At 38.5% G+C, this 27,098-nt stretch overlaps 3 protein-coding genes and 1 pseudogene across 5 annotated transcripts; 2 read left to right on the plus strand and 2 right to left on the minus strand.

The window, feature by feature from the left end:
- The first annotated feature begins 815 nt into the window (after positions 1-815).
- LOC120016800 (ubiquitin carboxyl-terminal hydrolase 9-like) lies at positions 816-9,275 on the plus strand. Of its 2 annotated transcripts, XR_005472053.1 has the most exons (15): positions 816-1,040; positions 1,126-1,308; positions 1,750-1,998; positions 2,324-2,459; positions 3,069-3,128; positions 3,265-3,360; positions 4,026-4,424; positions 4,565-4,705; positions 5,533-5,703; positions 6,372-6,629; positions 6,711-6,856; positions 7,133-7,690; positions 7,782-8,052; positions 8,277-8,529; positions 8,812-9,275. XR_005472053.1 is itself a non-coding variant. In XM_038869721.1 (14 exons), the coding sequence occupies exons 2-14, from the start codon at positions 1,157-1,159 to the stop codon at positions 8,439-8,441; spliced, it is 2,802 nt and encodes a 933-aa protein (XP_038725649.1). In that variant the 5' UTR covers positions 816-1,040; positions 1,126-1,156; the 3' UTR covers positions 8,442-8,888. The 2 variants fall into 2 exon arrangements, 1 of the variants encoding a protein (XP_038725649.1); XM_038869721.1 differs by having other exon boundaries at positions 8,277-8,888.
- On the minus strand, positions 9,212-11,501 carry LOC120016803 (glucan endo-1,3-beta-glucosidase 11-like). The gene is made up of 4 exons (XM_038869724.1): positions 11,163-11,501; positions 9,982-11,075; positions 9,630-9,811; positions 9,212-9,438 (listed from the first exon to the last, which is right to left on the minus strand). The coding sequence occupies exons 1-3, from the start codon at positions 11,215-11,217 to the stop codon at positions 9,701-9,703; spliced, it is 1,260 nt and encodes a 419-aa protein (XP_038725652.1). The 5' UTR covers positions 11,218-11,501; the 3' UTR covers positions 9,212-9,438; positions 9,630-9,700.
- Positions 11,502-12,096: 595 nt separating this feature from the next.
- LOC120016802 (granule-bound starch synthase 1, chloroplastic/amyloplastic-like) lies at positions 12,097-16,356 on the minus strand. Of its 2 annotated transcripts, none has more exons than XM_038869722.1 (14): positions 16,256-16,356; positions 15,200-15,591; positions 15,015-15,095; positions 14,817-14,915; positions 14,641-14,730; positions 14,372-14,435; positions 14,176-14,276; positions 13,971-14,080; positions 13,622-13,865; positions 13,366-13,542; positions 13,081-13,272; positions 12,915-13,001; positions 12,674-12,802; positions 12,097-12,583 (listed from the first exon to the last, which is right to left on the minus strand). In XM_038869722.1, exons 2-14 carry the CDS (start codon positions 15,545-15,547, stop codon positions 12,467-12,469), a joined length of 1,839 nt encoding a protein of 612 aa, XP_038725650.1. In that variant the 5' UTR covers positions 15,548-15,591; positions 16,256-16,356; the 3' UTR covers positions 12,097-12,466. The 2 variants fall into 2 exon arrangements, with proteins under 2 accessions (XP_038725650.1, XP_038725651.1); XM_038869723.1 differs by lacking the exon at positions 16,256-16,356 and adding an exon at positions 16,018-16,202.
- A 5,317-nt stretch (positions 16,357-21,673) lies between these two features.
- LOC120016502 lies at positions 21,674-25,954 on the plus strand (annotated as a pseudogene).
- The last annotated feature ends 1,144 nt before the right edge of the window (positions 25,955-27,098 follow it).

Here is a 27,098-nt window from a genome sequence, read left to right on the forward strand (position 1 = left end):
GCATCTTTTTGATTTTTATCTAGTGCTCTAAATCCACACATTATCATTTTCCAATGATATCTACTACATAAATGATGGCGTGATTAGGTCATGATGATATAGGTAGAAAGAGGTGAACGTGATACTAAGAATCGGTGTGAAATAGGCCCATATATCACGGGCCGGGCCCCCAAAACATGTTATCCGGGCTAGGTGGGGGTCCTGGCCCGTTTGACATGTTGGGCCTTGCCAGGACATTCACGGGCCGGCCCACCTGATCAACAACATTATTGTGCACATTTCAAGTTGATTGCACTAAAGAGTAAAGATCTCAGAAAAGTATCAGCATTTTCCTTGCTTTGTTTGAAAAAGGATATGCGAATGGAAAATTCAAAATTGTAATAGTTTTATCATATTTATTTTCTTTATTTAAAAAAAATCACACAACACGTGTTAATCTTCTTTTATTTTTTATATATGTTTTTCTTTCCGAGTATGTATATTAATATATAGGCTTATTTATTACATTCATGTGGTTAAAAAAATTATTTTATTTTCCCATTAATTTTGAACAAATAAACACTTTGTTTTTTCTTTTATCTATCTATATTTAGAAAATGAAAAATCCCCAACGGAACGTAGTTTAATTGACAATCAATTGAGTTAGGTATATATATGTCCAATCATCGATTTTAATGAAAAATAAATTTGTCAATGATATTTAAAAAAAATGAAAAATCCATGACAAAAGTAAAAAAGCTTAAATCATTTTTAACGAAAATTAAAATTGTTGTCGAAATTCTTGTAGTAGTATATAAAATGGACAAACAGTTCTTTTTCGTTGAGAAAAGTCGGAAAACCACGGCAAGATTCTAGTCCTCGCTTCTCTCCCCCTTTCCCAGCAATCTAGGGTTCCTTCTCTCTCGCAAATCACCCAATTCACGGTTACATCACATATATTTACATATACGCAACGCACGAATAATCAGCACAAACAACGATTAACGACGGCAACGACGACTTTATTTCTCTTCTAGATAGACTAGATTCGAGATCTCAAAGTACGTGATTCGAAATTCCGTTTGCGATTTTATTTTTGTTTTTGATCGATTGAATTTGGATTCGATGTTTAATTCGCTGTTGTAGGGTGCTGTTCTGCCTCATCGTATAATCGGGGATGACGATTCCGGATTCGATGTTCATGTTGGAGAACGCAGGGAGTTGCTTGCCTTGCACGCCAGAAGAGGAGTTAAAGATTGTCACGGACTTGACCAACAAGGCTGAATCTCACTTGAAGGAGGGAGACTTACATTACGTGGTTTCAAAAAGGTTGGTGACTGCTTTGATTCGTGTTTTTCTGGATCAGTATCTTGCAGTAGTTGAATTCAGGTGTTCGATTGTGAGTTCATATGCATATTTATTAGACTAGAGGACGGATGGGATCTTGGTTACCTTTAGCAACTGTGCTTGATTATGAAGTGTATAGCCATTATTGTTTCCGTGGATATTGGTATTTTGTTTTGTTTCCTTACTTTATTCGAAGGTAGATAGTAAGTAATACGTTTTGCTTTGTATTGCTTTCTTGATTACTTTTTATCTCTGCTGTGAGAAGATTGGTATAAAAACTGGGTAGTTGTTGACCCAAGGAAACTTCTGCCATCTAGTATGCTTTTTGCCTATTGTTTGCGGTTACTGGTTAGCGATGTTCCCTTCCTTACTATTTCATTGATAAAACACGACAATCACAGGACTGTTCTATTGCTTGTGCAGGTGGTTTTCAAGCTGGCGGAGGTATGTTGGAATAAATGATGACTCAGATCATGGTCAATCTTCTGATTCACATTATATGGATGTGATTCCTTCGAAGGCGGGCAATAGGCCTGCTCCTATTGATAATTCAGATATAGTTCAAAGCGGGAGTGATTCTGAGGGTGATGAACCTGAGCTCCGGAGATCATTAGAAGAAGAGTTGGACTATGTTTTAGTCCCTCAAGAAGTTTGGGAAAAGCTTGTTGAGTGGTAATGGTTTTTCTTCCTTCTCACTGTCTCGCGTTCCTCCTCCGTCATTACTCACTTGAAATATGTTCTCTCTTTGCTATGTTTATACTCTTTGCTGTGCCACGTTTCTTCATTTCCAACCGTCACTTGTCTATCATTTATTTTTGTGGCTCAGCGCTTGCATTGAATTTCATATCTCGCATTAGGAGTTACGACTGTGTTAATGAAGTAATGAACTGTTCTTCAGTTGTAGTTCTGCATGCATTATAGCCTGATTGCCCTACTTAGTTGTAGGCGTCCTTTGCTAACTTCTATGATTATGTTGTTGTTTCTTCAATTGTTATAGGTACAAAGGAGGACCAGCTTTACCAAGAAAGTTGATTTTAGTGGGAAATACCTTCGGTGTGGAGGTTTACCAGCTTTCTCTTAATTTGATCGATTCCAGGGATAATAGCCAATCAACCATTCGTTTGAGCAAAAAGGTTCAAACATTTTTTTTCCCTTTTTTCCATGGCATCAATCTCTCGCATTGTTTTGCTTGTCATGTTCCTGTTTCTTGGCAATTGGCTAGAAACTTGGTTCCGGTTTTGTTACTTAAGTCACATAACACTAATAAACCATATCTGCACGGCACAATGTGTGATTTTTTTTCTTAAAGCACTGTAGGTACTGGAATATTTTTACCTTTTTAAATCATAGTTGGTTTGGTTGTTGATAATTGCAAGACAGTCTGTGGATACTGGAGATTCAAAAATGTATTTTACCATAAACGTAAGCTAGACTTGAGTGAATAATCTCCGCTAGAGTGTGCATCTGTTGTTGACACACTTCTGTTATTTATACGTATGTTTGAAATTTGAATAGCGGCAATTATGGGCTAGCCCAGTCTCTTCTAACTTGAGCGGATGAGAAGGTCTATACAATAAATAGAGTGATAAATCCTTTCTTTTAGGAATTGGGAATCATTGTTCATAGATCAATATTCTTAAGGGTTTTGATTCCTTGGGCTGAAGTAGCGTAGTTTCAATTATGCCTTTATTTTTCATTAGCATATTGTAGATTGTGGAAGTTTTACTTCGTTAGTTTTTCAGGCTTCATTATGCGAGCTTTACGAGAAGGTGTGCACACTTAAAAAGATTGAGAAAGAAAAGGTTTGTATTTTTTTCTGTTTTGGTGCTATTATATATAATTTTTCTTCTTAATTGATTCCAGTCCCCAGTCCCCAGTCCCCACCCTCTCCTTTTGTCTTGTTTGTTTTATGCCTTCTGTTGTAATCTATATTGGCAGATCTGTTTATGGGACTACTTTAATAAGGAGAAGAATGCATCTTTACCTGTTTCAAACCAAACATTGGAGGACTCACATTTGCAGATGGACCAAGATGTGAGTATCTGCACTCTAGCAGTCTTTTGAATAATCCCTTTATCTCCATTTCAAATGACTGTACAGTGTACACTTTCTGTTGTCCTTTACTTTTCAAACGTTCTAGTGGTTTGACCTTTAAAAAGGGTTCCTTAACTTATGTTTTGGTCTAAATTTTAAGTTGTGAAACTTGGCACATAATCGTGGAAAAAAAGAAGAAGATAATTGTGATGGGAAATTGTTTTAAAATTTTTTAAGACGAGGTGATATCAAAATGAATATAAACTCACAACAAATCCATGGCAATGCTCAGATTTAGAACCAGAATTGAATTGAGTAGTTCTTCAACTTCCTATTTTGAAGTCTTGAAGGTTGAAGATGCACTTGATGCACCATTAATTGGATTATTGATATTGGTTTCTCTTTGGTTGGTAACAAACTTTTTTCTGTGAACACTTTTGGATAATTGAGTAGTTCAACTTCCTATTTTGAAGTCTTTAAGGTTAAAGATGTACTTGATGCACCATCAATTGGATTATTGATATTGGTTTCTCTTTGGTTGGTAACAAACTTTTATCTAGGCACACGTTTGGATGTACATATTTCTACATGTTAGTGATTGCCACTTAATTTGTATTATGATTGGTTTTACTTATCTGTATTGGTGATGCTTCCTATCTTTATAGATTCTCTTGGTGCTGACAGCTGACGGACTTCATTCTTCTCGGTTGAGTGTGGATTCTATGGGAAATGAATTAGCTTTGGTACCTCTGGAACCTTCTAGGTCATCCATGTCAATCGCAGGGGGACCAACCATGTCAAATGGTCACTCGACAGGCTATGGTTTAAATCTGTATCCAGGAAGTTCTTTAAACTCATCATCGACAGATGTAGATGATGGATATAACATCTATGGCTCCACAAGAAAAGAAGAGAGAGGAGGTTTGGCTGGGTTGCAGAATTTGGGAAATACTTGCTTTATGAATAGTGCCCTACAGTGCTTAGTTCATACACCCCCTCTTGTTGAGTATTTCTTGCAAGATTACTCAGAAGAGATCAACACCAAAAACCCTTTAGGAATGCATGTAAGTAGCTCTTTCTTTTTCTTAAGAGGAAAATTACCAGTATTTTCTTCTTTTTTTGTGGAATTTGTAATTTATGCACATCATCTTAAATAGCTTTACAAGTATCTGGCATTCAATTTCTGACACACAATGGGTTGCAGGGTGAGCTTGCACTCGCCTTTGGAGAACTCTTGAGGAGGTTGTGGTCTTCAGGGCGAACTACTATTGCACCACGGGTATTTAAGGGGAAACTTGCTCGATTTGCTCCCCAGTTCAGTGGTTATAACCAACATGATTCTCAAGTTAGTGTTGCATGATGCTTATACTCAACTTTTCTTAAATGCTGTTAGTTGAATATCTCCATGAGTTGTGTTGTTTTTGTTATGTTTATTCTTCTGAATTAAGTTGGAAAGAAAGTCAAAGAACAGTAAAAAAATACCATCGGCTCCCCTCTATAAGTGCCTGCCTGTCTATTCTGGATTGTCCAATGTTAGCTGTCCGCCACATAAAATGTTGATGGCTAATAATTTATTAACTTTCATGTAAGATTGTTGTTGACCTTACAAATAAATGGTAGTGAAAAAGAATAACTCCAGTCAGGTGAAAACGGAATATTATGCTACAATGAACAAGGTAAATACATTTGATGTGTTTTCAAAAATTTGAAATTTTTTGAAGTGGAGACTGATATTTGGATGTGGAATACTAAAATAATCCACTGGAACTCCATTTAGGAAAAAAAAAAGAGGGAAAAAAAAAGAATAGGAAACCATTGGTTCTGAATTGGTCATAAGCATTGGATATGAGTTGGTCATATATAGACAGTATCATAGTTGAGCTTGAGCAACTGTTTTGTATGATTATGTATATGGTTCGTAGTAAATAGTGCAAATCAAGTCCCGGTTTCCCACCTTTATCAAATGTCTGTTTTACAAGTTGAAATTCATACTGTTTCTGATAGCATTTATTCAGAGATTTGATTTATTCTGAATGGGTGCTTGATTCTCTGTCTTTTTTAGTTTTCTACTGCTCTTTGCTTTGGAGTCATATTGAATTTAGATTTACTGGTGTGTGTGTTCTTGTTTGTATCTCTACCTTGTATCTCATTGATGTCATCTTCCCTCTACAGGAACTTCTTGCCTTTTTACTGGATGGGCTGCATGAGGATTTGAATCGTGTTAAACAAAAGCCGTACATTGAAATGAAAGACTCAGATGGTCGTTTCGATGAGGAAGTTGCGGATGAGTGTTGGAGGAATCATAAGGCTCGGAATGATTCCGTGATTGTGGATGTTTGCCAAGTAAGTATTTATTTTGTCCTGTATTACGCTTTGGGAAAGTTACCTGTTACGCATATAGATTAATGTTGTATAAATTGTTTTTATTTAGTCCTCATTTTTCTTGTACATTGAAATAATTGGCCTTGTCATACCTAGTGTGTACTGTGTAGTGTTATTGACTTGGTATCGTGTGTAGCTCTATAAGAGTCATAGACAGTTGGTTTAGTTGCTTAAAGCTCTAGTGTACTTTCATTTATAGCAATGTTCTTTATGCTCTAAGCTTGGCCACTGTGCAATCTCTGGTTTCCACATTCTTGGTGGCTCAATAATTTTTAAGTTCTTAAGTTTATTTCATTTCAAGTATGTTGTTGTTTCTTTAATTTTTAACACTCGAAACAACTTGCTTTAAGCCATGAGTTTTTCCTTGAATGATTCATCTGGTGCTCCATCACCTCCATTTATCTTGCAGAGTTTGTATGTTTCGCGGCTTCAAGTTGTTATTGTATGCTGAAGGTCCACAATTTATTTTTCTCTGTTTCCAACCATCTATGCAGGGTTAACTTCATATTGTTCGTTAAATTTTTTATTAAGTTACGGAGATTTAAGTTAAATTCTACACTAATGATTGCCAAAATATTAATTTGTCTGGTTAGTGACTAACAATTTGAATATGGTTTAATGATATCCAGGGTCAGTACAAGTCTACGTTAGTTTGTCCAGTTTGCAAGAAAATCTCAATTACATTTGACCCCTTCATGTACTTGTCATTGCCATTACCTTCGACTCTCATGCGGATGATGACTGTGACAGTCTTCTGTGGAGATGGAAGCGGTCTTCCTATGCCATACACTGTGACAGTTCCAAAGCATGGTTACATTAAAGATCTTATCCAGGCATTGAGTACCGCGTGCTGTTTGAAGAGTGACGAGACCCTTCTGATTGCAGAGGTAGACATAATTACCACCTTTCTTTTGGCTTTTATAACCATATGGTTTATTGTGGTTAAGAGTTGTATTTTTCCTTCTCAGATCTATGATCACCATGTTTATGGATATTATGAAAGGGGTTCAGAACAATTGGCCTCAATCAAGGATGATGAACATGTAGTGGCCTATCGGTTTAGAAAAGGGGAAGCGAAAACCAGACTTGAAATTGTTCATCGATTCCGGGAAAAGTAAACTCACTTCCTTGCATATGTTGCTATTGTTTTTATGTGTCTTTTGCCTTGGCCCCTATTCCCTATTGTGTATAGTACATATACAAATAACCCTTTACTGATCTTTTTAGACACAGATATGCTTGGAAAATCTAAGTGCTTCAATTTGTGTGATGTTGCCTTGGTATAGCTCCTTTTTGTACATTGTGCAAGAAAGCAAACAAACTGTTTGAAGTCCATGATCTTCTTTAAGAGGGAATGCATTTCTGAATCTAAACTTTTTGATCTTTTCAGGTATAAATCGGACACTGTAAAGGGAAGTGAGAGGAAGTGTTTCGGAACATCATTGGTTGCATATTTGAAAGAAAACCCTGTAAGTGGAGCTGATATTGAAGTAGCTGTTTCTACAGTGCTGTCACCTTTGAGAAGAATTCGCTCGCCTGCTAATACTTGTAATGGCAAAGAAAATGGCTTTCCTTCTGAAGTTGTTGAGGAATTACTGGAGAGCTGCAATGCTCAGTCAATATCAAGAGACCAGCCTATGGAAAATGTAGAAATAGGGGGCTCATTGAACCAGGAGTTATCTTTCCAGCTCTTTCTAACTGATGATCGCTTGATGAAGTGCATTCCTATTCTAAGGGATTCTGTTTTGAAATCTGAAGGAGTTATGAAGGTTTACCTGGACTGGACTGAAAAGGAACAGGAGTTATATGATGCCAACTATCTGAAGGATCTTCCAGAGGTTTACAAGCAAGGGTACACGGCAAAGAAAACTCGGCAGGAATCCATTTCTCTTTTTTCTTGCTTGGAAGCTTTCTTGACGGAGGAACCTCTTGGCCCCGATGACATGTGGTATAGCATAAACTCTTCTCTCTCTTATGGGCATTGTTTTCCCATTCTCATCTAATGTGCAATAATGCCATTGCTTTTCAACTCAATGTAGGTACTGCCCTAGATGCAAAGAACACAGACAAGCCACCAAGAAGCTTGACCTTTGGATGTTGCCAGATATTCTAGTTTTTCACCTAAAACGGTTCTCGTACAGTAGATACCTGAAGAACAAACTCGATACCTTCGTGAATTTCCCTATCTACAATCTTGATTTGACGAAATATGTGAAAAGTATGGATGGGCAATCATATATGTATGAGCTGTATGCTATCAGTAATCATTATGGTGGTCTTGGGGGTGGACATTACACTGCATATGCTAAGGTAAAACCCAATGCTGATCTATCTTGTATGTATGAAAGTGTAGTATTTCGCGATTCCACTTGTGAGTATATATGGACATTGGACTATGTCAATGGTAATTTATTGTTGCTGTACAAGCTGCTCTCTTTCTGGATTATGTATTCAATTGTTGTTCTTTGAAGCATTATAAGATTGCCATTTCATGTTAAGATCTCAGGACTTAAATTTGTCATTTGTGTATGCAGTTGATCGACGACAATAGGTGGTATCATTTTGATGACAGCCATGTTTCTCCAGTTACTGAAGCTGATATCAGGACTTCAGCTGCCTATGTATTATTCTATAAGAGAGTAAAAAGTGGAACAAAGTCAGGATTAGGAGAGACATCGCAGAGCCATAGAAGTTCTTGATTAGGTGCATTTGATTTGAGTATTTTCATGGTGGCGCTTTCTTTATCCAAGGTGGACCCAACTTCATTGAAGCAATTTTATCTGCCAGGTATGTAGCTTTTTTTGTTTGGCGATCCAGCCTGGTTTAGGTACGATATTGGAAAGATGTGATCACCGAAAGCTGGGTGGTTTAGAAAGAATACATAGGAGGGGCTAATTACGTCACAAGTGGAACAGAACAGATGGGAAATTTGTTTAATTTCTTCTTCTTCTTTTTTCGGAGAGGAATTTTGTATCAAGTCCCTCAGAAATCCCGGGTTTTAATTGTTGTCCATGGATTACTGAGGGTGATTATAGCCATCTTTTAACCGTTGTTCTTGTTGCTCTCCAGAATACACTACCAAACTGATTAGAAGTATCGCGATACATAATGTACAAACTTTATCCGGTGTGTGGTTCTACTCTTAATTCCTTTCACTAGGAATGCTGATCTGAGTGATGGGTTGAATTATGAGGATGAAAATGATACTTTTTGGGATATGAATTTGGAGGGATGCCTATCATGCGATGCTGAATGCTTGAAGCCTTGAAGATAAGGGTGGATTGCAACTCATTCCGATTGTCCGAAAGGCTCATGGCAAGCCAAAAGCATGGCGTGGAGGTGCTCCTTCACCAAATTTCATGTAATAAAATACCATTTGGCTTATTTTCTAGCATCTGGTTTTGTGCAAAGGAGGCCCTAAAGCCTGAGTACGGAGTCATTTTTATTGGTACAAAGTTACACAAGCTCAGATAAGATCATTCCAATGCTCATTGAATATCAGGATCCTTGTAAGGAACCCTGAAATGTTGATAGAATTCATCTCTCATTGTACACTAGCATTCTTCACAGCTCACAACAATGGGGAGTAGATACAAAACAACAGGAATTCAATAATTAACCTACCATAAAAATGCACTACAAGTCTCTGATCTATTACTTAACTCCTTAGAAATCAAGATACCAAAACAAGCCCCCCTGCAAAAGGAACACACACGACATTAGTTTTACAGCAAACTAAAAAGAACATAGTGACGCAAGCAGCTTTTGGCCACTTTAATGTTTTACTTACTAGGATTTCTCTTTTTCGAGTGAATAAAAATGCTTCTTTTTTGAAGAAGAATACTAATCAGACTGCGTACAATTAAAGTAAGTTGTAAAAAATTTACCTTTATTCTCTCCAAGTATCTCCTCCCCACTGCTTTTAACGGCTGGATTCTAACAGTAGCTAGTAGCTCTCTTAGATCATGAGGATTCTCAAATCAGACAAAACAAGCCGAAAGGACAAGCAAACAAGGCACAAGGTCCAGCTTACCCAGAAGAACAAAGATGTCATAGGTCCACGTCTCTCCTGCATTTCATTGAAGATTAAAGTCATCAGATTCAACGGCTTAAAATTATCTAAATCATCAAGGTAATAATGGACGGTGATGGAGACATCTGTGTAATAAGTCGCGTAACCAATTAGTGAACCTAATTAACACTTTTCAGCGGAACCAAAAAGAGTTCGAAACATCTCACCGCGTCCGAAGTAATGGACAAATAACCATTCGGCGGCTGTGGGGTGCTCGAATTGACATTAACTCCACCACCGGCACTGGTGTTAGTACTTATAACGTTGGCCGTGCTGATTCCGAGGTTATAAACCGGAGTCCCGTCAGGCTTAAACAAACCGTAATTCCTCTCCGACGTCGGTCCGGGCTTCATGTTCTCGTTAAACAGGGCAAAAACGTAGATGTTCAAATCATAATTAGGCTTCATCGGAGTGCCCTTCTTCTGAGAGATTACTTTGAGTAGATTACCGTTGTACTTTTTCGCATACTCAGGTGTCGCTCCGGCTTCGTCTCCGTCTCCTTTCGACGGCCATCCCGTCTCCGATATGTGAACGGTGAGATTCTTGTACCCTAACGAAGCGAGTGCAGAATAAACGGCGTCGATTTGGGCGAAAAGCATGTTGTCGTAGCGAAGGTTCGAGGTCGGATCGAGAACTCCTTGATTTGGCTGAAAGAGGACGAAATCGAGCGAGACTTGCTTTGGATTGTTCTTGTACGCGAAGTAAGGGTACGCATTGATTAAAAACGGAGACCCTGTTTTGACGTGGAAGTCCAGGATTTTAGTGAAGCAAGCGACCAGATCTCGCCGGAATGCTCCGGCAGACGGTGGATATGAGGTCTCCAGGACGGCCAATGAGTGGGTCGTGGTGATTGTGACCTGCTTGTCTAGTCCAAGAGTCACGACCGCCGATTGCATGCTCTGCATCGCCGGAATGAGGTGATTGGAGAGGGAGGTGTCGTTGTAGGTGAGTATTTCGTTTCCAACGGAAATGCAAGTGATTTTAGTTGCCGGAAGGTAGGCCTGAACATTCTGCTTCACCCAATTTTGAGCTTCCTTGGGGTCTCTCATGTCCGACAAGCACTCGTTCGGAAGCATAACGATGAACTCCACTCCAGTATTTGCAAATGCTTTTAGTATTCGTGGATTCGTGTCGTAGAGCTTGATCTTTGTTGCTCCGATCGCCTTCACGAGATGCACAACAGTCTCCGGCGTCGGCAGATTGTTTCCGATTTGTCCATAGTTGATCCCAAGTGAAGCAACCATCGCCGGAAACATTAATCCTACACCAAACCCACAAGAAAAATCAGAAATTTACGTAAACCCACTAGAACTACCACTTACTCGACTAACCGTGTTTGTGAGTATACCTGAGATTAACAGAACCGCCATTGAAGAACAGTAGAAGAATCTACAGACCTCCATCGATCTGTGAAAATGAATGGCCTTTATGTGCCGAGACTCTGCAGTGAAGACTAGTAGGTTAAGGTTAGTGACGAGCTCGCGCAGACTCGCAGTTACAATTGATAATCACAGAGAGAACGACCTGCGAAAGCAATTGCAGTAAGAGTGGAGTACAGAAGGAGTAGAGCTAGGATGCTACAGCTGCTTTGTGTCCGAGGGTAGAGTATATTGTGCAGTCTGGCGCACGATAGTCAACGTGGATGCCGTGATGGTTGAAGTTTGTTTGATGAATGATTGATTAATATAGGAACCGAAGGCAATTGTAAGAACACTTGCATTGCAATGGTACTATTTTTGTTTTAACTCCTAAATTCATCAAAGTGGTTGGCAAATGTCATCATAACTTTTTTTAACTCCTAATATCCAAACATTTACAAATTCACTAATGAAGTAATTTGTTCTCGTCCGTCAATTGGTATAGATATACGTTATCTACATTTTGTTGGGGTTCAATGAATCATGATACTTGGATTGAATTGGATTGTAATGGGGGGATTTTGATGAAGTGGGACCAACGGATTGCTCCGACAACCTTCACATGTCCGTCACCTAAATGTGTGAGCTTTTTCATTACTTTTTAGCCATTTTGATTTTTAAGCGAAGATATATTTTCACGTTACTCCCCAATCATTCAAAATGTAAAAAAGGGAAAAAAAGAAGAAGGAATAGGCACCAGATACGTGGCATGCATGACAAGGAAAACAGGATTACTTTGTGTACCTTTCGGTGATTGAATCTACCAACTCTTGTCTTCCTTCTATCTAACCCTGAAATAGCATCTCTTGTTTGTTTCTATTGGGCTGAAATGTAAAGACTGGACTGTAAGCAAGTGGCAATCCAAATTCAAACAGGCCTCTTATATAAGGCCCAGCCCAAGAACCAAAATTAGCAGCAGAAGCACAAGATAGACTTGGAAATTCAACGGACTATACATTATTTATGCTAAAAGAGTGGACAACTGTTACTTATGCTACCTCGAATAACAAAAACAGATGTTTGCTCTGATTTATATTTATGCATCTACCCTTAAAATAAACACACCACTGCACCACCAAAGCTGTATTTTCCTCCTCCAGGCATCGAAGCTCGCAGCAATGACCAAGTGGGAGTATGTGAGAAGAGCATACATAGGCACTTCAGAAATGCATCAGTTCCTGCACTTTCAGGTTATTATTGGAAGCAGCTAAAATGAATACTAGATTTGTTGAGATCAGGGAGTGGCAACATTTTCCTTGGCAAGAGGAACAACTTCCTCCCCTTCAACACCGGCTTCACCGCCAGCAACATCCAGGTTCAACAGAATCTTTTCCCACAGTCTAGCTGGACCCTGCACCACAACAAGGTCATGTGTTATGAATCTGATCAGATCATCGCAAAATATGCGACAAGATTCCTAGGTGCTGGCTGAAATACTAACCTTCCAGGAAAGTTCTTGGGCCATGCAATTCTGGATCATTTCTTTCATGGCAGCAGTGCCATAGATTGCAACAGCTTTAACGACAGTTTTTGCTATTTTTATCACATCTAATGGATCAACTGCTTCACACTGAAATAAATTTCGAAACATTTGATTAAATTATATTCAAGCATGGAGCAAGGGAATGGAAGAATTAGTGCGGGTTTTCATCATGGGAGGTGGGAGCAGGCAATTAACTTACTTCAACATTGAAGGCTCCCATTTGAAATCCTGTGTAACCTTCTTTGACAGTGTCGACAAGTCCACCGGTTGAGGCAACAACAGGGATCTATAGCAAAATTAAGGGAAATAAGTGAAATCAAGTTGGTATCAGAATGCGAGGATAAGAAAAGGTCTAATGCCCTTACCGTTCCATATCGCATGGCATGTAACTGAATTAGACCACATGGTTCGAATCTACTAGGGATCAACATGAAATCAGCTCCAGCTATAATCATGTGGGCCAAGGGGATATTGAACTTCGCTACTCCTACAGCTTTGCCGGGGAACAATGTCTCCAGCTGTTGGATCTCCTTTTCCATGGCCTTCTTGCCAGTTCCCTGCCAAAAAGAACATAAGCCAATGTCAGCCCAACTTCATAAAAACTGTTGCAGCACCAGCATCATGGGAGAAAGAGTTCTCTGGGTACTTACGAGGATTACTATCTGAACATTCTCTCCAATGAACTTTGGAATAGCTGCCGCTAGAATATCAGAACCTTTCTGCTCTTCTAGTCTACCAATAAAGCCAAACAAAGGGACGTTCCTGTCAACGGGCAAACCAACATAAGCCTGAAGGGCTTCCTTCAGCAAGGGTTTTGCAACCATAACCTGCAAGTGACGATTCCTGTAAGCAACCACTTCTGTGTCTGATATCTTATGGGAACTGAAATTATTTCAAGGCACTTACAGTTGTGGCATTGTATCTGACATCAATGTATTTATCTGAGGCAGGGTTCCACTCTTGAACATCCATGCCATTTACAATCCCAGTGATGCCAGTTTTACGAATGATGTTATCCAATTCAACACCCTTTTGAACTCCCGACATAAGTTCCTGAGCATAGTATGGGCTCACAGTTAGGACCCTATCTGACTCTAGCACTCCGGCCTTCATCCAATTGATTTTCCTTCCCTTCACAGGCTTTTCATACCTGCCAGAAAAATAAAGGAGAAATTACATACTTTGCACAAAAACAACTTATGAAACACAACTTAAATCCACAATGATGAAATAATGAATTGTCTACGATTTATACCCGTCTATAAAGTCGAAAGAACTCCTGAATTCACTTGGCAAATTGAGAAGTGAGAAGTCTGAGAATGAAAATCTGCCTTGATATGCAATGTTGTGGATGCAAAAGACAACCTGCCATCGATTATCGAAGACAAAGCTCCCAATAAATCCAACTTTCTAGCTAGTCAGACACATTAATGACTCAACTTGAAAGTAAGGTAGCATACCTTAGCAGTTTTGTAAATACCCATAGGTTTGTAAATGGTCTTCAGGTAACACGGCAGAAGAGCAGTGTGCCAGTCATTGGCAATGAAGAGTACATCCTCTCCTAAACAAAGACAGGCAAATTAAATAAGCCTTACTGAAGTAACCTGGCGTGAAATTTCGGACTTCTAACCTCGGCTCCTATTAATCATTTCATACCATATGGTCCTGAGAAATGTTTGCTACTGTTTAAATTCAGAACCCTTGGCGCCTCAAGAGCAGCCTGAAAACGAGATAAAGGAGGGAATAGCTTTAAAACAGATTTTGTAGTAAAAGAACTCTTAAGTTCTGATAATGATACATAGAGCTAATACCAACAAGTTTTAGATCATGGTCCACAACAGGACCAAGTAGATCTTCTAGGGAATAGAACACCAGTTATTATTACTCTTTTTCGCCGAATGAAAGAGAATAGAACCATCAGTTACCTTGCACAACAAACTAAATCGAAGTTGGTTATCCTGATAATCGGTTCCTGCCACAGGTCCATAGATTTTGGATCCAGTTTTGCCCCATACCTAAGATATTTAGACATCAAAGGGTAAGAACTCACCTTAAAAACTTATCTCCAGATTCAAACCCCGTTTAAGAAAAAATTTGATACCTTCGCCAGGAACAGTGGGTGATCCACAAAGACACGATCGACACCTCGTTTGTAGCAGTGGAAGAATCTAACAGTTTCAACTTTATCCCCAACATTAATCTGCATAAGAGATGAAAATCTTATATAAGACATCGTTCTCACACTGTAACAAGTTAATAACTATCCTTCTCAAGCGCAATATCGAGTATCATAATCTACCTCCACCACAACACTTGTATCCCATGCATCTTTGTACTGGTCATAACGAGGAGAGACTGTCATTACTCTGTGTCCTCTAGCCTGAGATAAAAAATTATGCATTGAGATTAACTCGCAGGTTTGAAAACTTGAAAGAAGATAATTCAATTGAATTGTATGAATCATATCGAAAAGCTTAGGCTTACAGCCATTGCTGGGGGTAGTCCTCCAAGAACATCACCAAGTCCACCAGTTTTACTCCAGGGGCCAACCTCAGCTCCCACAAAAACCAAGTTCATTCCTTGGCTGCAAACAATCTTGTTTGAGGGTTTGTCATTCACAGCTGTAGGCCCGTTTGAACTGGCTTCTCTGGCTAGGGCTTTTACTTGGGTTCTCATTTGCAGCCTATCCACCATGTTCAAAGACCTTAAACCACTGTGGGTCATAGTTTGGTTCTTCAAGCCTATCTGAGTGACATTTGGTCTAGTTTCTGATCCAGCAGGGTTGACATGAGAAGTTCTTGATATAAAGTGTGAGGCTGTTACTGTTGCCATTTTCGCTACTGAAGAACTCAGCAAATAGCCCAAGCAGTAAACAGCTGCAATAAACAACACACCAGTTCATAATTAACAACATATATAACCCAAATATTTTTAAAAAAAAATCTCGAACCTTTTTTGGATTCAACTTTCCCTTAAAAGTTCTTCAAATAGAATTGTTTTACTACTAAAAAGGCACAAACTTTTAGATACCCAAAAACAAATTGAAAAAATGATTAAGCCAAACACTATCACCAGCCTAATTTCTTTCATGGGAACTATTTGACACCTCAAATCACTGAGTTGCCTTGACATAGGTAAAGATCCTTCTGACCCAACACAAACACATGACCAGAAATTGTACTACTTGCATTCATAAGCATGGAAGTGGGAATTGAAAAACAAAAAATCAAAAAGAAGAAATCAAAATGATATAATTCAACAAAAATTGTAGCCCAAAATCATAGAGATCATATGAAACTCACATGAATAACAACCAGCAGAGAAAGTAGAAAACAGGGGGAGTCAAAACTGAAAACTCAATAGCTAATGATCCATCAATATACTATATATGGACTCAATGTAACTAGAAATAGAATCACAAGAGACAATCACAACAAACTAATCTTTGATGGTGATTTTCACAAAACAGAAAAGATTGGATTCGATTCATAAAATCTCTGAATTCGAAAGACATCATAATCGTCCAGAGCCACCACTTACAGAGGTCCTAAGCAAGTTGATGCACTGTGTGACTTTGTACTGCTCACAACGAATGACGACTATGATCATTAATTAGATCCCGCTTTTGTAGTGGTGGAGTTGGTAAACGTGTCGATCCACGTGGATTCTATAGAGTGGGTTTGGGCCGTCCGGTTTCCTAGGCACCTGTAGATTTGCTTGTCTCCACGTGAGGCCTGAGAATTCGGGGGCCCACAGTGATGATGGGCCTGATGACATCTGTGGAATCTATGCTCAAATTTTGAGGTAAATTTCTCAACGGTTCAGGTTCATTTCTGATTTTCTTTCTAGTTGCAATTTGTGGCCCACTTGGTCCCACTTTTTGGTATCATTGAAAAATCTGTCCTCGGAACGGTAGCTCAATTTCGATGTGAATGATCCATGATAGTGGAGCAGTACATAAACATTTTAAATTATTTTCCTGAACAGGATGTTTAAAATGGACGGCAGCGAATGATAGCTAGTGGAGATAGTAGCAACCACAAAGAAAAATCCAATCAATAATAGGCTCTCGTCACGTCTTTCGCTTCGGAGCGAGCATTTCACAAGTCACAACCATACCATTTGGTTTTGTTGTTATTCACCGTAGATTTTTTTCTTCATTTGGATCTAATTATAGAGTTTACAAATATGATATATGATATGATATCATCTTTGCGGCCTAGAGCTGTTAAGTATGGTTGCTTACTCTCAAAGAGTATAAAGTGAAACCCAACAGCTTCAATTTGTAGAGGTATTGTCTGTTTTGATTGTCAAGATCAAAGGGTCATCTGAAATTGAGAGGTATTGAATCTTTTTTAACTTATAATATATTTTGTTTTCCCTCCATTTTCCGATGTGAGACTTTTATCTTAACACTCTCTGCACTCGTAAACTTGATTATACGAGGTCCAACAAGTAGAGTATTGGGGTTAGAGTCCTCTCACATGTGGATGATCCGTCAATTGAAATCCGAAAATGCCCTACAAGTGACCAATACCGGATTGAGGTACCCCTCACATGTGGATGATCCGTCTATAAAGACGTTTGAAAAAGGCTCAATAGATTACCCAAACTGGTGGACGCACGTAAATTCGACATCGTAATTGAATCATGTTCTAATATAGTAATATCATATAAGAAAGTCTAACCCAAACAACTTGGAGACATATCGTACTCTTTGAGCCTCAAAATCCGCACGATTTTGTTTTTAAAAATGCCTTCTACAATATTAAGATAATTAAGATAGGCTCGATCTTAACTTACAAAATACTTTGTTTCCATCGACTTTTCCATTGTCAAAATTTTATCTCAACAAAAAGGATGGTCACCATCCCTATTTGGAGGCCCTCATATAAATGCCAGCTTCATTAGTGATAGCTTTCTGCGGCAGAGATGACTCCTACAGTACTACCACAAACTACCTTCCAGCAACCTGAGTCCAAGTACATGAAATAATATCCAACAAGAAAGATTTCAACTTGTCAAAATCATCCCTTACCCTTGTCACACAGATTCATCCATAACATGGTCCTTAGTAACACAGGCGCATTGCACCTACCAATGAAGTACAGACACCATTTGATTCACTGTCTAAGGGCAAATGCAATGGTGAAGTGGTATTGGGCCAACAAAGATGTTGTCTTTTGCTGATGTGGTTGTATTGTAAAATGTGTTTTGCTTATGTGGCTGTATTGGGATAAGTGTTTTGCTGATGTGGATGTATTGATATTTGATATTTTGATGTAGTTTTGTTGTGGATAATATAGAGGAATGGAATGTTGTTGGGTTGGGTGGAAAGATAAAGTGTGTGGGAAGAAAAAGTGTATAGAAATTTATGTTTTGCTGATGTGGCTGTATTAGAATACGTGTTTGACTTGACTTTTTGTGTAATAGAGGTGAGACCAGGCCAACAAAAATGTTGGCCCAGCAACCTAAATCCCATTGCATTTGCCCAAACCATATAACTTCCTAATGTTACTATTTTTTTATCTAACCCAACACCTACTACGCAGAAACCCTGTTCCCACTAAGGGCAAATGCAATGGGAATTGATTTGGTGGGTCAACATTTTTGTTGACCCGGTCCCACCTCTATTACACAAAAAGTCAAGTCAAACACGTATTCTAATACAACCACATCAGCAAAACACAAATTTCTACACACTTTTTCTTCCCACACACTTTCTCTTTCCACCCAACCCAACAACATTCCATTCCTCCATATTATCCAAAACAAAACTACACCAAAACATCAAATATCAATACATCCACATCAACAAAACACTTATCTCAATACAGTCACATAAGCAAAACATATTTTACAATACAGCCACATCAGCAAAAGACAACATCTTTGTTGGCTCAATACCACTTCACCATTGCATTTGCCCTAATAATATCGCTTTACCATCTTAAGCCAAAAATGGCCACACTATTATCTGTCCCTACCTACGCATTCATTGATTCTTTTGCTAAAAGCCTTAAGGTGCCAAACTATGGTATATACTTTGAACCAAAAAAATGTTCATCTCCTACCTTTAATTCCTTCTTCACCGGCTTTTATATTCTCTGTTAAGAAACATCATCGCTGGTGTTTCGCCGGATAATGATGCAATCACCACCAACTTGGGCTGTCATGACATGTCTGCAGTCTGCCCACCGTCCAGTTAATTATGATACATAGTCTGTGCTTGTCAAGCTCGGATGACATAAAATTGCTTATACAAGTAACCAACATATATTTACGGAGATATTGAAATACCTGGAGGACAATGAGCACCCGATATTAATTAATTAATTCAAAAAAGAAGTGCATCTCTCTTTAATCACATCATACAACCGATGAGTTTCCTCCATAATAATCATAAAATTACAAATTGGGGAAAAAACAAAAGCAGACAAAAACGGCGTAGTTTTCCGCATGGTGTCGGGGGTTCGTGACTCATGAACTATCTGTGAGCAGTAACCAAGGTCTCTATGAACCTCAATCCATCAAATCTTGGCGTAAATTTCTCCTTATCCGACGCCGTTTTCCCCGCACTAGTAGAGAATCCCTATTAATTACCAAAAGCTTTAAAAAAATTAACATAAAAAACAGAGGATTTCTTTTTCAATGGAAACAATGGCGTTGACATTAATTTTGTGGTTATGGTGAAATTTCAGACATGAAAACACACGCGAAGCAAAAGACGCTGTTGATTGCAAAGAAAAATCTGAAAGAAAATTGGACACAAAAAAACATGGCAAGATCTGAACATTGAACAACATAAATTTGAATCAAAGAAGAGAAGGAAAACACGAATCAAATACCTCATTGGAGGACTTGTAGACGGTGACGCCGCGGCCTTCGGACGAGAAATATGAGCTTAAAGCCACGGTGGACGCCGCCAGTACCGACGCTACGAGAGTGCTGGATGATGCCTTCATCTCTCCTTTCTTTGATTAATAGAATACTCAAACTCCGAATTGATGAATGGGCGAAACCCGACGAAATTCGCCGGATCTCGACCACCGCACAGTTGGTTGTTCCGCTTCCTTCTGCTGGGGTTTTGTCTGCAGTTCCGAGGGTTGGGTTATTAGATATGCGGGCTTCGTGAGCTTGGCTTTCACGATTTTTGTAATTAACGGGAATGAATTGTACGTTCAGTTCCGAAGACACGTGGACTAACACCCAATCGTCTGTCCCCAACTAAGGGCAAATGCAATGGGAATTGATTTGCTGGGCCAACATTTTTGTTGACCCGGTCCCACCTCTATTACACAAAAAGTCAAGTCAAACACGTATTCTAATACAGTCACATCAGCAAAACACAAATTTCTATACACTTTTTCTTCCCACACACTTTCTCTTTCCACTCAACCCAACAACATTCCATTCCTCCATATTATCCACAACAAAACTACACCAAAACATCAAATATCAATACATCCACATCAACAAAACACTTATCCCAATACAGCCACATAAGCAAAACATATTTTACAATACAACCACATCAACAAAAGACAACATCTTTGTTGGCCCAATATCACTTCACCATTACATTTGCCCTAATAATTTCGGTTTGCCAGCGTAACATCACGAGCGCAAACGCAACATCCACTTCTTCAGAAGAATTGAATAAATCCCTTAATTAATATTTTTAATATTAAAAGAACTTTTAATTTACATAAATAAATAACTGAAAACAAATGTGGCGCATTCACATTTTACTGTATTTTTTGAAGGGTCAAACACTATCATTTTATTCATAACAAATGTTAAACCTAGCACAAGAAAACAATTTAGGAAATTACAAACACCGACTTAGAAAATTACAAATATCGAACTACATCATCGAGATATATTCGAGTATACTAAACAGACAAATATAGAAAAAACAAAAACAATGTTTATATTCCTTCTAGATTAAGATTATTGGTTTGTTTATCGTCAAGAGAGAACAATCTCCACCATATCTAATAGTTGTATCACTATGCATTAATTATGTGTCATCAAAATACACTATAATAATCGATGATCTAGAAGTCTCGACATATGTATGACCTACATTTTTACAATAGAATAAATTGAGAATTGGAATTTGATACGACTTTTTTTTTTTATTTATTTAAGTTCGATGCATTTTAGTCTGTCTATGTTAGCATTCTCGAAGCAGCAGGATCCACTACATTCATTTTTGCTAAAACTTATATACTGTTTTACTACTTCAAGTGATATATATATATATATATATTTTTTTTTTCTTTTTTGTCCACCTTCAGCACCGACACTACATTCATTTTTGTCATTCTTCATATTTTCATTGACTTCTTATTCAACTTTATATATTTTTTTATTTCTTCAAGTGATTTTTTTAAATCTTTTTTGTCCACTTCAGCCCCAAGTCCATTATTGATAGCAATATTTGTCTATATTTTCTGGTCCACCTTCAACCCCCGGTCTGTCATTGATTTTTTTTAAATCGATAAAGACATCATACCCGTTTGTCTTAAACATTTTTAAGTACTTAAACTCGTGCCGTCAACACAGAAATTTTTCGCCTAGTGCATTAATTTGTTCCTCGCACTCTATCATCATTTTTATTCCATTTGTTTGTACTGCATAAATCAGCATGAACAATCAAGTCGTTCCAGTTTATCCAAGTTAAAAACTTACGGTACATTTTAACTTCACTGAAGTATTATTGAGTTCATCAAATAATAGAGCTTCTGAGTTGTTTAAACAAAAGCAGCATGGAGTTTTCCCATCTGTAGCAGAGACAAGACACTGAATCGGGAACCATTCTGCTGAAGAAATGTCGTGATTGGGTCCAATGTATGTGGACTTCTTTTAACATGCCGTACCTCATCTCAACCATATATGGCAGGTACTATCTCTATCGTAGTTGCTTAGCCAAAAAAAGAAAGAAAAAAAAAAAAAACTAGAATTTTTGTTTCTTCTTTCTCCAATGGCGTCTCCTATCCTATCGAATTCCTTTGCTGGGAATCCGAGGACGAGTCCGGGCTCTTTGATCTTGCCATTTCACAAGCTCTCATCTCCTGCCCTTCAAATTCGTGTCCGCCCGCCTAACCCAAAGCAGCTGCGTGAGTTTTTACCTAAACTTTAGGGAGTTGGGTTCAATAGCAACTATTTACTTTGAATTTTTTCTGCCTAGAGAACAAATTTTCCAAGTGTGTTTTAAATACAAGTTTAAGGTGGAAGATGGGTTCAGGAGGGTTGGGAGGTTCAATGAGTTGGATTTGCCTCACAAGATTATTAAATTACATATGACAGTTTAGGTTCAACAACTTGATTTAGTTGCATCTGTTCACAACACTCTTTTGTGCTTGAAACAAACATAAAGTTTGCATCTTGGGTTCTTCATAACAGAAATAAAGGCTGCTGGTAACACAATCGGGACGTACTTTCGTGTTACTACTTTTGGAGAATCTTATGGAGGTGGTCTTGGTTGTGTAATTGATGGATGCCCTCCTAGAATTGCACTCTCTGTAGATGACTTGCAAGTGGATCTTGATAGAAGGTATCACTGTTCAGTCTCCCTTTTGTCAGATTCCTATAATAGAACTCTTAACACTGTTTTATTGATACAGGTTGATGAATGTATAATGCTGATATACGTTTGTTTCTCTGATGCATGGTTTTTTCATTAAGCTATATGGTTTTTTGTGTTCAGGAGGCCAGGTCAGAGCCGAAGTACCACCCACAGAAAGGAGACTGATACATGCCAAATAGTTTCTGGAGTTTCTGAAGGTTTCGCCTTTTTGGATTTTATAATTGAGAATATGTTCTTTTCAATATTTAAGCAAGTTGATAACTAGTTGTTCTTTTGGTACTTGTAATGAAGCCATTTCATTTATGATGGCCACAGGATTGACCACCGGCACACCCATCCTTGTTTTTGTGCCCAATTCTGAGCAGCGAGGACATGTGAGTGGATGGTGTTACTGGCTTATAAGAGACTGTGTATTGAAATAAAATCTAAATGTGAAAAAAAGGAAAACATCTATTTTCATTTCTTATTCTTGTTGTTCTTCTTGGTAAAAATCAAAGTAAGATTTCTGGAAACTTTACTGTATGCCTCTTGTTTTGGTTGCTTGTCGCACATCTTGAGGCGAAAACACGATGTGAGCATTCTGTTCCTTTTTTATGCTGATATTTCACTTGATGAATGTACATTTAGTATGATTATAAGTCTATTTAATTTGTGAATATACTGAGTTGTATCTGGAGTTGTCCCTATTTTTCTCAGGATTACAGTGATATGTCAATACCATATAGGCCTTCTCATGCTGATGCAACTTATGACATGAAGTACGGTGTCAGATCAGTCCAGGTAATGCTTTTAGGGTTCATACTAGGACTATTAATAATTCTGGGGTGGAAAAACCCTGTCATATCTGACATAGATTTGTATTTGAAGGGTGGCGGTAGAGCTTCAGCAAGAGAAACCATTGGAAGGGTTGCTGCTTGAGCTGTTGCTAAGAAAATTCTCAGACAACTTGTAGGAACTGAGGTGTGATCGGTCTTCTGCCAGAACATTTTACACACATACGCTTTTCTTTATATCTGTAAACATCTTTCCGTTGAGTGTATCGAACCTTTAAGCCTTTTATCAGTGTGGTCGTCATTGATCAAATGATCAGTGCCGGTGATACAAAACATGTGCCCTTAAAGTATGCTTATTTGTTTTACTGGACGTCTCTTGCAATTTTTTGTTCAAACTTTGATGGTTTGTTTCGTTTTTGCCAGATTTTTGCGTATGTCTCTCAGATTCACAAGGTAGTGCTTCCAGAGGATCTAGTTGATCATGAAAATCTGACGCTTGATCAGGTATGTCTGCTCTAAATTTTAGACTTTGTGCTGTCAAGAAGCAACAATATTGCTAATTGCTTTAGATTTCACATTTTCGATCATTTTTGTCAGTTTTAAATGGTGTCCTGCGAGCGTATGGCTCACAGTTTTATCAAAATTTTGTGCAAAACTTGTTTATAACATCTGCTCCCCATTCATCTCCTTTGTTGATAAGTATTGATTTGCCTGTTGACAGATTGAGAGAAGTATCGTAAGGTGCCCAGATCCTGAATATGCAGAGAAGATGATTGCCGCGGTTCATATGATCAATATGAGAGGTGATTCTTCTGGTGGTGTTGTCACATGCATTGCAAGGAATGTTCCTCGCGTAAGCTCCTCCTTCCCCCTCCACAGTTCCACCTCTCTTTCTCTCTCTCTCTCTCTCCGCATGCCTATATGAGTGCATGTCCTGTTCTTCCATCAGTTAGAAAGGGCATTAAAAATCTCTCATTGCATATCAGGGGCTTGGCTCACCTGTTTTCGACAAACTTGAAGCTGAGCTAGCTAAAGCTCTCATGTCAGTGCCAGCAACAAAGGGCATTGACTTTGGCAGTGGATTTTCAGGTTGTAATTTCTGTGCGATGCTTAATGTATCCTTTAAGCGAGATTAAAATGGAAGGAGATATATTTTTGGGATTCTTATTCAAGTAGATTGTAGCTGATCATTGATGAAAATCTTTGCAGGAACATTTTTGACCGGGAGTGAACATAATGATGAGTTCTTTACCGATGAACATGGGAGAATCAGGACAAGAACAAACCGCTCTGGCGGGATACAGGTAAGCAATTTGCTTCAAAAGTTCTATTCTAGATGTTTAAGTTAGTTTGATAAAATTTCCTTTATGGAGCATCTTTGGTTTTCTAAGTTTTTCCATGTGTTTGACGTACGTACAGGGAGGAATATCCAATGGTGAAATTATAAACATGAAAGTAGCTTTCAAGCCAACAGCGACAATCGGAGTATGTTATGATATCTTAACTGCTATTCTCCTGCCTATTTTCTTTCTTGCATCCCAATAGAATGAGATATGCCACCACCGCTATGGCATACCATGTTCGGGTTATATTTGGCAGGGCTAATGACATTACCTTCTGGCTATGTGTATGTCATTATAAATTCTTGGGATATATTTTTGATCAAAAGTTTAATTTACTTTTGCTCTGTTGTTAAAACATTTGATAATCTCTTCTGGATTCTGATGTTTCTGCAGAAGAAGCAACTCACAGTGACTAGAGATAAAAAAGAAACCGAACTAATGGCTCTTGATCGCCACGATCCCTGTGCTGTCCCAAGAGGTATTTCCTAGGATAATAGCCACTAGAAGAAGGGTAACATCTTGTTGTCACATAAAATCTCTTTTAAAATTAAAATATTTATCAAATAAGTTTGTTTTGTGATGGGTATGCAGCGGTGCCAATTGTAGAAGCTATGGTGGGTCTTGTTCTTGTGGACCAACTGATGGCACAATATGCACAGTGTCATCTGTTCCCTATCAATCAAGCTCTGCAAGAACCTCTAGCAAAGCAGACGAATATCAAGCCTTTAATGGAAGCAATTCATTAGAACAATGTCCTAACCTAGTTTCAATAAGCACTTAATTTTGTAATTAAGTGATATTTATTTATGTAATGATGAGATTTGTGGTATTTTGGGGTTTAGCTTCAGTATTTAGTTGTCTTTCATCTTGAGTTAAGAATATCCTTTTCGAGAGTCTCTATTTCCGTTTTCTAATCGCAACAAAGAAAAAGCAGAAAAAAAGTGAAATTGGATTCCAAAACTTGAAGTTAATTGTGGCATCTATGACCAGATCAAACAAGCAAAGCTTGTAGCCCAAACTCCAAAGGGATAAGGAAAACAATGACTTGATGCGCAAGTTATGCTCTCTTACGTACGCAACAGGGGGGTTTTAAGCAAGTCTTCCTGCAATTATCTTTAATCTTCAACTTCTCCTTCTCTAAGTTCCGAAGCTTTTTGATACTGCAATTCGTTAGAATGTCTATCTTCGGTTCATTACGCCAAGCCATCTGCGCGGACTACTTTGGCGATGAGCTTGGTTTTGCTCTGCCTCCTCTGTTCAAGATGGTGAGTAGAAACTCTGAGTACACAACCAAGGAGAACAACAACAGCAGCAACAGCAACTCATCGATGGTAATTACTGCTGAGAAGAAGACGAAGCATGGAGATGGAGTGGTAGCGATTGCACCCATCTTCGATGGATTGCACTGCTTTGAAACGCTTGTTCTTCATAGAAATTAGTTTGTTTTTTTTTTTTATTTGAACGTTGGTGTGAATGTAAAAGGAAGAAGCTAAATAGAGTTTTCGCCTCTGGTTTTGCTTCTTATGGACGATTCCTTCTGTGTTTTTCCTTCAATTTCCTTATCAAAGCTAAATAACGACCCATTAACTTTTGAATTATGTAAAAATCACATGAATCATAATTCCCAATATGCAATTGGAGCAGAATCCTAACGCACCTCCAAAATCAAATATTCGTAACACTTGCACCGCATGAATCATTATTACGTCATCACACCTTCGTCTTTCTGATGCAATTAAAAATGGAGAAAAACAATGAGTCTTCATTTGCGAATTGCGAGTCTGCGACTTGGTTTGAAGTCAAAGTCAGCTAAGTTAGACCCCTAAAATTCTACACGTTAAAGTTGAACCAAATTGTACGTCCCTTATTGTAGCAGCCAACATCTTTGACAATTCAATTAACCAACGAAAACTGATATACATGCCCACTAATATATGTATTTTATTATTATAGTAGTCCCATAATTTTTTTAAAAAATAAGTATATAAATAATTCTATGCCCAACACAACATGTCTTTATTATGTCCAAACACAATCTTTATCTTTAATCAGCAAATTTTGTGGGGGAGGACCGACGTCGGTCGTTCAATTTACGACCGTTAAATTCTGGGACCCACGATTCAAAAATACACGACCCAGATCAGAGTGACCGCGTCATGGAGGGCGGCCAGGCATTACCAAGTCTTACCGGGATGACACGTTTGACGATTCCAATAACGACAGACAGTTAGACCCCCGAAGTTTCTTTCTTCCCACGTTTGACGTTCCATATTCCACTCTTCGTCCTACGCGGTCTCCCTCACGATCTCTCCTTCTCTATATATAATCTCAAATCCCAAAACCTGATTTCAATTCACACCCTACAGGGAAAAAAAGAGAAGAAAAAGAGAAATTCTCGAGCAAAAGATATTTTATCGAGACAGATGAATTCGATTTTCAGTCCCTTCGATGCTCTGTGCGCGGATTTCTTTGTTTCGAGGGCCCAATTCCCTACTACTTCTGCAGAGAGCAACAAGAAGCAGGTAGTCCTTAACAAGGTAAAGGAGACAGAAAACTTGAAGGAGAAGAAGAGAGAAGGGGCTGCTGCCCCCGTGAGAGACCACCGCAAGGCGCCGCGGTTTGCGCCGGAGCTGGATGGCCTCAACTGCTTTGAAACTCTGGTCTCGTATTAA

The sequence above is a fragment of the Tripterygium wilfordii genome, chromosome 15 (genome assembly GCF_013401445.1).
Source record: "Tripterygium wilfordii isolate XIE 37 chromosome 15, ASM1340144v1, whole genome shotgun sequence".
Classification (NCBI taxonomy): Eukaryota; Viridiplantae; Streptophyta; class Magnoliopsida; order Celastrales; family Celastraceae; genus Tripterygium; species Tripterygium wilfordii.

Bases quoted from the DNA above. Each gene is read 5' to 3' on its own strand.
- LOC120016800 (XM_038869721.1), top strand. From the start codon at position 1,157: ATGACGATTCCGGATTCGATGTTCATGTTGGAGAACGCAGGGAGTTGC. The intron at 3,361-4,025 runs GTGAGTATCTGC...CTATCTTTATAG, and splicing joins ATTTGCAGATGGACCAAGAT to ATTCTCTTGGTGCTGACAGC. The intron at 6,857-7,132 runs GTAAACTCACTT...TGATCTTTTCAG, and splicing joins GTTCATCGATTCCGGGAAAA to GTATAAATCGGACACTGTAA.
- LOC120016803 (XM_038869724.1), bottom strand. From the start codon at position 11,217: ATGGAGGTCTGTAGATTCTTCTACTGTTCTTCAATGGCGGTTCTGTTA. The intron at 11,076-11,162 runs GTATACTCACAA...GGTTTGGTGTAG, and splicing joins GGCGGTTCTGTTAATCTCAG to GATTAATGTTTCCGGCGATG. The intron at 9,812-9,981 runs GTGAGATGTTTC...AATGAAATGCAG, and splicing joins TGTCCATTACTTCGGACGCG to GAGAGACGTGGACCTATGAC.
- LOC120016802 (XM_038869722.1), bottom strand. From the start codon at position 15,547: ATGGCAACAGTAACAGCCTCACACTTTATATCAAGAACTTCTCATGTC. The intron at 14,731-14,816 runs GTATCAAATTTT...TAAATATCTTAG, and splicing joins ACCCACTGTTCCTGGCGAAG to GTATGGGGCAAAACTGGATC. The intron at 13,002-13,080 runs GTAAGGGCATTA...ATTTTGCTATAG, and splicing joins ATGCCATGCGATATGGAACG to ATCCCTGTTGTTGCCTCAAC.